Source organism: Pelodiscus sinensis, chromosome 10 (genome assembly GCF_052426305.1).
Source record: "Pelodiscus sinensis isolate ZL-2025 chromosome 10, ASM5242630v1, whole genome shotgun sequence".
Classification (NCBI taxonomy): domain Eukaryota; kingdom Metazoa; phylum Chordata; order Testudines; family Trionychidae; genus Pelodiscus; species Pelodiscus sinensis.
Window position 1 is genome coordinate 9,223,172 of NC_143061.1, and position 12,190 is coordinate 9,235,361.

Sequence of the window (12,190 nt, forward strand, 5' to 3'; positions counted from 1 at the left end):
AATCTATATATTCTGTGCAATATTTTACATTGTATTGTCCAACCATGTGACTTATACAGGTCTTTTATATTTCTTTAAATTAGTTCCTAACTCTGGATATTACCCTTTTCCCAATACTGTGTTCTCAGATTCTCTTCAGCCCCATGTCTCTGTTTGATTAGTATTTGTGTAGTTTGGATGGAAGAACAAGGATCAGAAGAATAGATCTGAAGTAACAGGTATATGCTAAAAAGTGACTGTAGAAATGGTACCATGGGGTTACATTTTCATCCTCTTTTTGTTTCCAGAGCAAATACATCTGTCCTGATTTCAAATTCACTGAGATCCAAAAATCAATATGATTTCTTTCTGGCTCATGCATTATCACAGTAATAAAAATTCTGCTGTTTAACCTTATTTAACAATTATGTTGATTATAAGAAAGTTACAAGATAATTCAGCTCGTTCTCCTTTGAGTGCTGAATCTGCAGAGCTAACAGTATTGTGAAGTAGTGCAAACTTATTTCTGTCAGTAGCATAAGGATCTCTGATTCTGAATACACCAAGGAGTAGTTATGTTGAGTGAGAGTGCGCCATTTTTATTTAGTTACATTTCCCACTGTAACCTCTCTATAAATTTAAGCCTTAAAATTGGTAAGAACCGTGGGGGAGATTCTCCTTCTCTACAGTGGCAAGCAAATTGTCAGCCCTCAATAAATGCTGTGAAATATTTTTGTGAATAGAAGGGCATCTAAGATTGCAGTTACATCTCTATCCGTCAATGTTGTCAAACAGTTGCAAATATTTTAATTGTTTGTTAAAATAAAATAAAGGTCTGCCGAACCAATTAAACAACAGCCTAATGCTCTTGGGTTTGTAACTTTTGCCAGAACATGCAGATGGATATAGCATCTATGACTCTAAGAGCTGGGAAAGGAAAGTTGTAACTTTTTTTTTTAGCATTTCTGAGCTTGGGTCTCCCCCAGTTTATATCAATGGGAGAAGTGAGGGTTCCTTTCAACTCTTGCTGCTTCCAGCATGGTTGCTGAGAGGGGAGGCACTTTGGAGAGTCCCTTCTTATCCTTGTACCCTAATAATCACTCTGAAGATGTTCCTCTTCTATTCCCACTGCCTGCCAAAGCCACACTGAGAATGGGATGGCCCCAATCTATTCTCTACACCAGGGGTCTCCAAACTACGGCCCGGGGGCCGGATGCGGCCCGCGAGGCCCTCTCATCCGGCCCGTGGAGACCTTTTTGGATTCAAAGGCAGAAGAAGTGAGATTGTTTCAAAACCCATCTGAAGCAGATGTGGCCAGTTGCCCAGATGAACTGCAGCTGGAAGTCATTGAGTTGCAAGCAAATGACCTCCTTAGGGACAAGTTCAAAATAGGACTGGTGGGTTTTTACCAGTTTTTGCCCAAGGAAGACTTTCCTAATGTCAAAACTTTTGCATCAAGGTACCTTTCAATCTTTGGAACAACATACCTGTGTGAACAAACATTTTCAAGAATGAAATACGTGAAGAACAATTTGAGAACAAACTTGTCCGATGATAATCTCAGGTCACTGTTGATGTTAGGGACAACAAATCTAAAGCCAGAAATGTCTGCTATTTTGGCATCCAGGAAACAATTTCACCATTCACACTAATACAGGTGTTCATGTGTAGTGTATGAATGTGTTATTAAATAACTGAATAAAATAATATTAAATACATAATTAAAAACAACATCCATGTTTTGATTGTTTTTTATTTGGACCTCAAGTGTGTAGTCGGCCCCCGAACTGCTGTTTGATAGTTAATGCGGCCCTCGGGCTGAAAAGTTTGGAGACCCCTGGTCTACACCACAATAAGAATTTTGGGAGACAAGAGATAGCTATCACCCAGCACTCTCCATCCCATTTAGTCACTCTAGACAGTTTACACTCCCCTGTACCCAACAATCATTTTAGGGTAGTCAGGGTGTCCTCCTGTTCCCATTACCTCCAATACAGGCAGTCCCCGGGTTACGTACAAGATAGGGACTGTAGGTTTGTTCTTAAGTTGAATCTGTATGTAAGTCGGAACTGGTGTCCAGATTCAGCTGCTGCTGAAACTGACCGCCAGTTCTGACTTACATACAGAATCAACTTAAGAACCCCAGGCGTCCCCAAGTCAGCTGCTGCTGAAACTGATCAGCAGCTGATTCCAGGAAGCCCGAGGCAGAGCAACTCTGCCTCGGGCTTCCTGTAGTCAGCGCTGGTCAGTTTCAGCAGAAGCTGACTTGAGGGCAGCTGGGGCAGAGCAGCTGGGGTGCTGCTGGGTTGCTCCAGTAGCGCTGCTCCTCGGTGCTACTGGACCAACCCGGCAGCACCCCAGCTGCTCTGCCCCAGGCGTCCTGATTCAGCCGCTGCTGACACTGACCAGCAGCGGCTGAATCGGGACCTGGGGCAGAGCAGCTGGGGTGCTGCCGGGTTGGTCCAGTAGTGCCCAGAGCGGCGCTGCACGACCAATCGGCAGCGCCCCAGCTGCTCTGCCCCAGGGTCCAAAACAAAATCCTGGTCTGCTGGGGGGGGCACACTAGCTGTGCGTCCCCCCCCCCCAGCAGACCAGGGACACGGGGAGCAGAGCCGCAGCGGCAGTGGGGTGCCGCACCTCTGAGGCTTTGCTCTGGCAAAGTCTCAGAGGCGCGGGACCCTGCCGCGGTTGCAGCTTCAGTCCCGGTGCCTGTGGTCTGCTGGGGACGGTCCCCAGCAGACCACAGGCACCGGGACTGAAGCGGCAGCTGCAGTGGTTCCCCGCGCTTCTGAGGCTTTGCTCTGGCAAAGCCTCAGAGGCGCGGGAACCTGCCCGGTGCCCCTGGTCTGCTGGTGACGGTCTCCAGCAGACCAGGGGCACCGGAGCAGCTTACGAACGGGGCTTTCTCACCCCGGAGCTCACAGGTAGCAATCCGCCACCTCGACCTCCGGGGCGAGAAAGCCCCATTCGTAAGTGCGGATCCGCGTAAGTTGGGGACTGCCTGTCGTCACTAGTGGATGTCTCTCCAATTTCCCACCATCCATTAATCAGTTTAGAGCTCTGTGTTTCTCAGCTAGGGCGTTGCAGCCCCAAGAGGGATCATGGCAAGGGTTTGGAGGAAAGAGTGTCCCAAGGACAGGGCCAGCATTCGTGGGGAAGCAAGCAGGACAACTGCCTGGAGCTTCACGCCACAGAGGATGCCGCAAAGCTAAGTTCTGTGCTTCAGCGGCGTTGGCTTGTGATTCCATCTTCAGACAAGGTGCACAAGCGAAAAACAGGCTCAAGCATCAGCCACCCCATTATTTTACAAGGATAGGGTGAAAGTGAGACAGGCGGCAATTTTCCCCCCTCCAGTAAGGGTGTGACAGTTTTGTAGTCCTATGTCTGGTGGTGGAGGGGGGAGGCCAGGCAAACCAGACCCCGCCAAAGGCTCCACAGTAAGGTTGCGAACCACTGAGGTGACAGGGAGTCCCCCCCCTTATTCGTGGGGACACTCCCCCAAACCACCAGGGGGTCAGCAGGTGCCTCTCTCCTTCCCACCGCCCCCCACTCAAACTGGGGCCCTGGGGGCCACCTTCTTCTGGTCTCTACGCGAGGCGGGGGGGGGGTGACCCATTTCCCGGCAACCCCCCCCCCCCAGCGCCAGGCGCCCAATGCCGGGCGCAGGGTCCCCCCACACAGGGCCCGGGCAGACCCAGCGGGGGGCGCCTCAGGGAGTCGGTCCCCGGTGCCGGGCCGCCGCACTGCGCATGAGCGGGAGGCGGCGGAAGGGCCCGCGAGGAGCCGGACTCGGAGCTGGAGGAGCCGCTGCCGCCTCCGGAGGAAGCAGTCGCCGCCGCCGCCCTCAGTCTCCGCCTGAGCCGGGAGGGGAGAGGCCTGCACAGCCCCCAACATGGTGAGCGCCCGCCGGGGGCAGGCTCCCGGGCCGGGCCGCGAGACCCCGCCGCCGGGCAGCGCCGCTCGTCGGCAGCCGGGGCCTAGTCGTGGTGGCGCCGGCGGGGAGAAAGTACCAGGGGCAGCGCCGCACAGGCGGTGCCGCCAGCCCGGCCGGGCAGAGCGAGGGAGGCCGGGGCGACCCGGCTCGGGCCCCTTCAGCTCCGGGGGTTGGAGGCACGAGGGGTCACTGGGGGGGCTCGGGCCCCGTCACCTCAGGGGAGGGTCCCCTGGCGTGGGGGGGGGGTAGGATGCCGTGGGGCTCCGTGTGGGGAGGGGGCTCGGGACCCTTCGCTTCAGTGCTGGGGGGAGGGGGGGGTAACTAGGCTCTTGGGGGAGGGGGAGCGGGGGCTGCACCGCGGGGGGGCTGTGGGTTTCGGGGGGGGGTGTCTTTGGGACTGTGCATCTCAGGGAAGGCTTGGCAGGGAATGGTCCAGGGCTCGCCACAGCGAGGAGTGCGGCCCCCTTCCCTGTGTGTTCGGGGCGAGGGGAGTCACGTCCCTGGCACTGAGGTTTTCTAACTTCAGGAGGTTCCGTTTTTTTGTGGTTGTGTTGGATTTGGGGGTGGGGGGGGGACATGTCACAATAGGGGATTGGGTGGATTCAGGTGGTAAAACAGCAGCTAATGGGGATGCTTCACTGGGCTCAGAGCCCATGGTAGCAAAGCAACTTCAGTGGTGAGATGGAGGTTTTTGAGGGTTCATCAAACTGGAACCTTCATGGAGAATTGGTTGGCATTGACTACATAGGCTGGGGATCGATCTCTTTCCCATCAGCATCACAGAGGACGTTCAGTCCATCTTACACTTTTTTAATTGATTTATTTTGGTACTAACTAATGATTTCTGGGATACAATATGCTGTTTTAAAATCAAGGTTTTCTGCGGGGGGGGTTGGTGGGTTTTTTATGAAAGTCTTGGTATTGACTCTTTTTTTGTACCCAAGTGGACGAGTTTTAGTGTCATATTTTTTTCTAAGGCCTCATCTGTGCACAAAAGTTAAACAATATTGGCATAGTTAAAGTTGTGCTCTGCTCAGAGTAAGAATGTAAGTTTACAAATAACAATAAATGTGGGAAGGGGAATAAAATATACAGGTAGAAGGCATCTTTGCAGTGCTATAAGTACATCCGCACTCGGAGTTGCACTGACATAACTATCATTTATAAAAAAACCCACACCAACATAGCTAGACTTGTGTATAAAACACAAATCCTGTGGTATTCCAGGACATAGATTGGGATGTGGCATTCAGACCCCTTACACTTCACTTTTTTGTTGTCATCAGATATCCTCAATAAAAATTGAAACCTTTTACCGAGCAGTTGGATGAAGTTTCTTTTTGTGTGAATCTTGCTGTTAAAGAGTGAGGTTTTTCAGAAAACTTAACATAACATGGTTTTTGGAACTCACTTGGGTCAGTGGTTTTTCAGCCTTTCATTTCTATGCCTCTACAGATTTTTGATTGAAGGTGTGGAGTCCTTTGAAAATCTTAGAGGTAGTCGGCAAACACCTAGGGGTCCACAGACACCTGTTCTATGATAGACAACCTTTTGCAGACCCCCTAGACAAAGTCTGCGGATGCCCAGCTGTTTGTGGACCACAGGTTGTAAACTACTTCATTAGGTCAATGTTACCTCAGCAGTGTTGTGCAACATTTTACAAAAAGCATCTTGTAACAGCTTTAGGAAACACAATTAAACTAGATATCTGTATTACATAGGTCTTTGGAGACCCTTAGTCTTAGGCCTCATGCATCACAACACAATCTGGTTATGCCATATAATCACTCACCATGTGTTTGGCTATGCATATATTAATATCCGACTTTATGATTAGAAGTTGTAATTTAATCAAGTATGTATACAATTTAAATGAGAACGAGGCAATGAGCTATTATTATGCTGTGGATAGTTTCCTGAGGGAAGTGGCTGAAGCCTGTTTACTTTGGTCTTTTGAAACTAGATTGAACAAAAGACTTGAAAACATTCTGTATGGAACAATGAATTATTGACCCTGATGGACTGGGTAATCTAATAGGTGTATTATTGTGTATTATGGTAGTGTTGTGCTAGGCACTGTACAAATTGGGGTTTTCCAGCTTTAACTTGTTTCATTCTACAATTATGTGCTAATGGTTTGTTCACGTCTCTACAAACTTCAAAGTAAAACCACACCCTCATTATGAAATGGTTAGTATTTCTTGTAATACTACATGGGTACAGACAAATGCTCCGAACCAGCAAACACTTATGCATGTGTTTGTAGACCTGTTTAAATCAATGAGCTGTTTACAGTAGTAAGGTTAAGTACATGCTTAAGTATTTGCCCCACTGAGCCTAAGATAGAACTGCAAAATAATTTTAAAATCTTTATTCAACAACTTATATCATTTTTACAGTCTTGTGTATCTGTACCTATTCTCTAAAAAATACTTTTCTTGTGATAAAACGGTAAATATACAGTTGCTTATGAGAAACTTTTTGCAGCAATGGGGAAATGAAATTCTAGTGCTCCTGGTGGAAGTGTGTTATATGGTGGCAGCCATATGTGTCTAAATAGATGCATCTAGGTTGGACCAGCATTATTGGTGCAAAACCACTATTAATGTGCACCTATGTTTCTAGGGCAAAAGCAATAAAGTTCTGAATTGAGCACTTACTCTGCCTAACAGCTTAACTCAGAATTACTTCAGTGATTCTAGGGCCATGTCTACATTATATGGAAGATCGACACTGCCGCAGTCGATCCATTAATTCAAACCTCAGAAGATCTAGTGAAGACCTACTGATTTGAACTGAGAGGGTATTCCCATCTAGAGGTGTAAGTGACTAGTCAGGTAGAAGGGATGTGAACGATTAGTTGACTATCCGATAAGAAAATGTTTGTAGGATAATTGACAGGCTAGTTGATAGAGACAGAAAGCATGGGGGTGGGGGTGGGCGGGGGGTTACTTCAAAGCAGCAGTGCCTATTCCAGGGGTGGCCAACCCGTTACAGGCAAAAAGCCAAAACAGTTGTGCATATAGTGCAAACGGCCGGGGAGGAAAAGTTGTCGAGAAAAAAAAAAAAGACTGCCTTGTTAAAAAATGCGAGTAAAGGCTTTTTGGCCACATCGGGCTGCTGCTGGCTGCCACCATCTTGAAAACGCCATTTTGAATGGCTGCGTTGGATGGCACAGGGAGGCAATCGTTTTCAGAGGCACAGGGTGGCTTCACGAGCTGCAGGGACGGTTTCGCAAGCCACACTTTTGGGAGGGGGAGCCACAGGTTGGCCATGGCTGGCCTATTCGATTAGTTAGTTAGTTAACATCCCTATCACGTCATTGAATATCCAATAAGCCTTGGCTTGTTGGGTAGTTGAGTCACTACTTAACTACTCATTCCCACCCTGCCTTGCTGCCTCCAATGCAGAGACAACAAGGAGGGGGGGGAACAGGAGCCGGCTTTGGTTCCCCCCCTGCACTGTCTCTACGAGGTGGGTGGCAGAAGAGGGAGAAGCGCAACAGGGGACCCGGCGCAAGCTAGGATTGCCCTTAGTCCTGGCTTGCGCTGAGTCCCTGACCACTGCACCCCTGACTTTTAAATGTAGTAAGAGCCAGGTGGCTCTTACTACATTTAAAAGGCAGAGGCGCAGCATTCCCGGAACTGGTGCAAGCCAGGACTGCTCAATCTCGTCTTGTGCCACCCCCGGGAGCTAACCCTGTTGCAACTCTGCAGTTTAAATGTAGTCGTAGCCAGGCTGCCTACAGTCCCTGCTCCTATTACATTTAAACTGCAGCGGGGGCAACAAGTACTCCCTCTTATCAAGTAGTTGAGGGAAATTCCATCCACTGCTTGATTAGCTAATTACACTCTACTGTACATCCCTGCTCCTTTGAGCGCTAGTAAGACTGCTGTTCACAAGGAGTAAGGGCAGTCTTCCATCGACAGTGTGCTATTTGGATGGCCCAGTAACACGATTTAAGTTGCATCAACTCCAGCTATGAAATTAACATAGCTGGAGTTGTGTATCTTATGGAGACTTTCCCCTTTAGTGTAGATCAGGCCTAACAGAGCTACAGTGAGCCCTCGCTACTTCGCGGTTCGACCATCGCGGATTCACGACTTCGCGGACTTTTTTCATTACATTATGTATATACGTGAATCCGCGATAGTCGAACCGCGAAGTAGCGAGGGCTCGCTGTATACATGTTAAATATACATGTCCCTACTTCGCGGATTTTCAACTATCGCGGTCGGGTTTGGAACCTATCTACCGCGATAAACGAGGGTTCACTGTACTGTGTTCTGTTGGTTAGGTGGGTAAGAATTGTTGTTTTCACATTGCTGTGAAAAATTATCCAGTTGCATACAAATATTAATTGAAATAACTTTACATTTGTAAATTATACCAAGGAATGTAAATCTTGTAAAATGTCAAGATAAGCTTGTGAATGTTCACATCTTTTCTTTAAATGGTTTATGTTGCTGGACCATATGAACATTTAGTTTTTGTGATGTTGAAATGAAAACGTGTATCTTATTTCAGCTTAAAATTCAATTAAAAAAAGAAAATGTGTCCTTTGATCTTCCTTTCCACAAACCACCAGAGAAAAGAAGGTGGCAGTAGCAGACTATGACTATTATTATTTGTACAAAAGATGCTGTGGGGATTAACTTTTGGTAGTGCTACACTTTTAACATGGACTTTCTATTTGTTTTTATTTCATGGCATTCAATACATAAATTATCCCTTAGTTTAATGCATAGGTTGTAATGATAAATACTTTTGTGGTCATTTTTATGCTCTCAACCAATAATGAAGAATAAAACATCTGTTGATCAGATTTTGCTTTTTATGTTTTACCAATTGTATATGTTAATAAACTGACAAAAACACAGTTATTTACAAGTGTCGGATGCATTCTTTTGATAGATATAGCATAAAACAAAATGCCTTTGATTCTAAAGAATAGTGAAGAAATGCTGTTATGACCATAAGCAGGGCTCGACAAATCAATGTATCTACTCGCCCGTGGCAAGTAGATTTCACCCAGTCATCATGTTCACAGTGTGGGGCTGGCAAGTGGATTTTGTCACAATTTGTTGAGCCCTGACCATAAGAATATTTCTGTTTGTGTACAAAAGCACTTCACAGATCAGGACCCCAGAGCTAAAAGGTGATCATACCTGCAGATGCTAATATCTGTATATAGCACTTCTAGGTTATTTGACATAAAGTCACTAGAGTTCTGGAAGGGTGCATCTAGACAGTGGTGCTATTTTGGGATACTTCCAGTGTCCCGAAATACCTATTCCGCGTCTTTGAAACAAGCCTGTTATTTTCAAATATAATAGGCTTGCTATTCAGATGTCCCTGTAAACATTGTTCCATGTGGTTTAAGGTACATTTTAGAATAGCAGTTTATTTTGAAATTTGGTGTTGTGTAGACAGTGCAAATTATGAAATAAGCTATTTTGAAATAAGCTATGCCGTTTGTGTAGCTCAAATTGTGTATCTTATTTTGAGCTAAGGGTGCAGTGTAGACACACCCAATGAGTGTAAAGGCCTCTCCTACATGCAGATTACTCTGTAGGTTTTACATGCAGTGTATATAGCCTCGCCATAAAACCTGATCTTTCTCTAAAATGCAAGCCAAGATTCTGTAGAAATTGACTACTTAGAAAAGATTCCTACTCATCACATATATGATTTTTTTAAAGTCCTAATTTAAGAGGCCTAATCAAGATATAAAATATTATTTCTTAAAGATGTAACATCTAAATAAGTTCAAGTGGCTCTGTTACTTTGATCTTTCCTGAACTGTTGATTGACTTCTAGCTAGAGTTTTGAGTGTTCATTGCTGCTATTGTGATCCTTATGAGTACAGGAAGTCCCCAGGTTACATGGATCCGACTTACATCGGATCCCTACTTACAAACGGGGTGAGGCAACCCCGCACTAGCTGCTTCCCCCCAGTAGACCAGGGAGACGCGAAGCTAGTGCCCCCCGCAGCAAACCAAGGAGATGCAGAGCAGCTTTTCTCAGCAGACACCTCAGCTTGAGAATAAAGGACTGAGGGAAGTGAGGTGTGGGAGAATAAAACTGAGCTCTGGAGAAATGTTTGGCTAGAGTTTCCCCTACATTATGTACCAGTTCTGACTTACATACAAATTCAACTTAAGAACAAACCTCCAGTCCCTATCTTGTACGTAACCCGGGGACTGCCTGTAGTTGTGAAACTGACAAAAAGAAGTAGAGGAGGTATCCAAAATGCGACAGTGGGAAGAGTAAAATATCAGATATTCCATTCGCACATGTGCCAGGAGACTGGTTTGATGGAGATGGTAACTGAATGGGTACTTTATCTTTTCTGGGAGCCAGAGGGATTTGGGATGGGGATTCTTCAAACTGGTCAGATGCCAAATAACTGGAGACTACACACAGCCTCTGAGGAAGTTTCAGGGACAGAATACTGGAAAGAAGTCCATGCTTCCCTTTCTAAACAACATGGAACAAGAAGTATTGATTTCTCCCATTTCTCTTGAACAACAGAGACGCTTATCTGTATTTAGTCAATTAGCTATTATGTGTTTGGCACATGATTAAGTCTGATATAGGTGGATGATGGTGAGTGGGTGGCTGAGAGAACTATTTTTAAAAACATATTTGTATTTCCATAGTTCCCAAAAGCAACAATTAAGATCTGAATTCCCATCATGCGAAGGGCTGTATAAATACACAAGAAGCTATGATCCCTTTGTTTCAGTGTGGCTGAGGAAGAAGAGAGAGGGGAAATTACGTAAGAAATGAGTAGGTAAAGGATGAAGCTAAGAACTGTCAGACAGGATCAGACTAAAGTTTTATCTAGCCAGTATTATTTCTCTGAGAGTGGCCAGTATCAGACCTTGGGAGCCATGTACAGAACAGGGCAGTTTTGGACACATCATTCTTGTTCTCCTCTCCTGGCTTCAGGCAGTCAGAGATTTAGTGTCACCCTAAGTGTGGGGTTGCATTCTTCACCATCTTGGCTGATAGCCATTCATCCAACATGAACTTAGTTTTTTGAACCCAGCTATAGTTTTGACCATCACGCTGTTCCATGGCAATAAATTCCATAGGTTAACTGAGTGGGTTTTAAAAAGTACTTTCTCTTGTGTATATTAAAATTTCACTGATGAAGATGTTAAAGAACATTGGACTCAGAAAACATCTCTATGGAGCCCCACTTCATACTTCTGTCCAATCTAACATCATTCCATTAATAGTTATTTTTTGTTTGCAGTTCTTTATATACCCATTTAATGGTAGTTCCATGGAGCCCACATTTTCAAACATTACTTAACAGAATATCATGGTGGACTATCAAAACCTTTGATGAATTCTGGGTCTATTATGCCCAGAAGCTTTTGTTGCCTGATCATGCAGTTCTATGAGATCCCTGTGTAACTCTTCACAGTCAGCTTTGGACTTAATTATCTTGAATAATTTTGCATCACCTGCTGCAGTCTTTGCCACTTCACTGTTCACTCCCCTTTCAAGATCATTAATCAATGTTGAATAGCACTGGCCCCAGTACAGATCCTTGATGGCCCCTGCTGCTTAACTCTCTCCATTGTGAAAACTGACAATTTTTACCTGTTTCCTATATTTAAACCAGTTACTGATCCATTAGAGCAGTGTTTCTCAACCTTTTTTCATAAAATACCCCTTTTTCAAATAAAAATAAATACCCTCCTTTAAAAAAAAAAAAAAAAAAAAGTACCTCTAATACTTATACAGGAAGTCCCCGACTTACGCGGATACGACTTATGTCGGATCCGCACTTACGAACGGGGCTTTCTCGCCCCGGAGGTCGAGGTGGCGGATTGCTACCTGCGAGCTCCGGGGCGAGAAAGCCCCGTTCGTAAGCTGCTCCGGTGCCCCTGGTCTGCTGGAGACTGTCTGAATCGGGAGCGGCGCTACTGGAGCAACCCAGCAGCACCCCAGCTGCTCTGCCCCAGGCGTCCCCAAGTCAGCTTCTGCTGAAACTGACCAGCGCTGACTACAGGAAGCCCGAGGCAGAGTTGCTCTGCCCCGGGCTTCCTGGAATCAGCTGTTGATCAGTTTCAGCAGCAGCTGACTTGGGGACGCCTGGGGTTCTTAAGTTGAATCTGTATGTAAGTCAGAACTGGCGGTCAGTTTCAGCAGCGGCTGAATCTGGACGCCAGTTCCGACTTACATACAGATTCAACTTAACAAACCTACAGTCCCTATCTTGTACGTAACCCGGGGACTGCCTGTAGTTTTCAGACACAT

At 46.1% G+C, this 12,190-nt stretch overlaps 1 protein-coding gene across 1 annotated transcript in view; it reads left to right on the plus strand.

Annotated features, from left to right (window-relative positions):
• Positions 1–3,700: 3,700 nt before the first annotated feature.
• Positions 3,701–12,190, plus strand: part of DCUN1D1 (defective in cullin neddylation 1 domain containing 1) — a 32,979-nt gene continuing 24,489 nt past the window's right edge. The window contains exon 1 of the mRNA XM_075938052.2: positions 3,701–3,874. Coding sequence (XP_075794167.1) covers positions 3,872–3,874 — 3 coding nt within the window. The 5' untranslated portion in view covers positions 3,701–3,871. The remainder of the gene's footprint in view (positions 3,875–12,190) is intronic.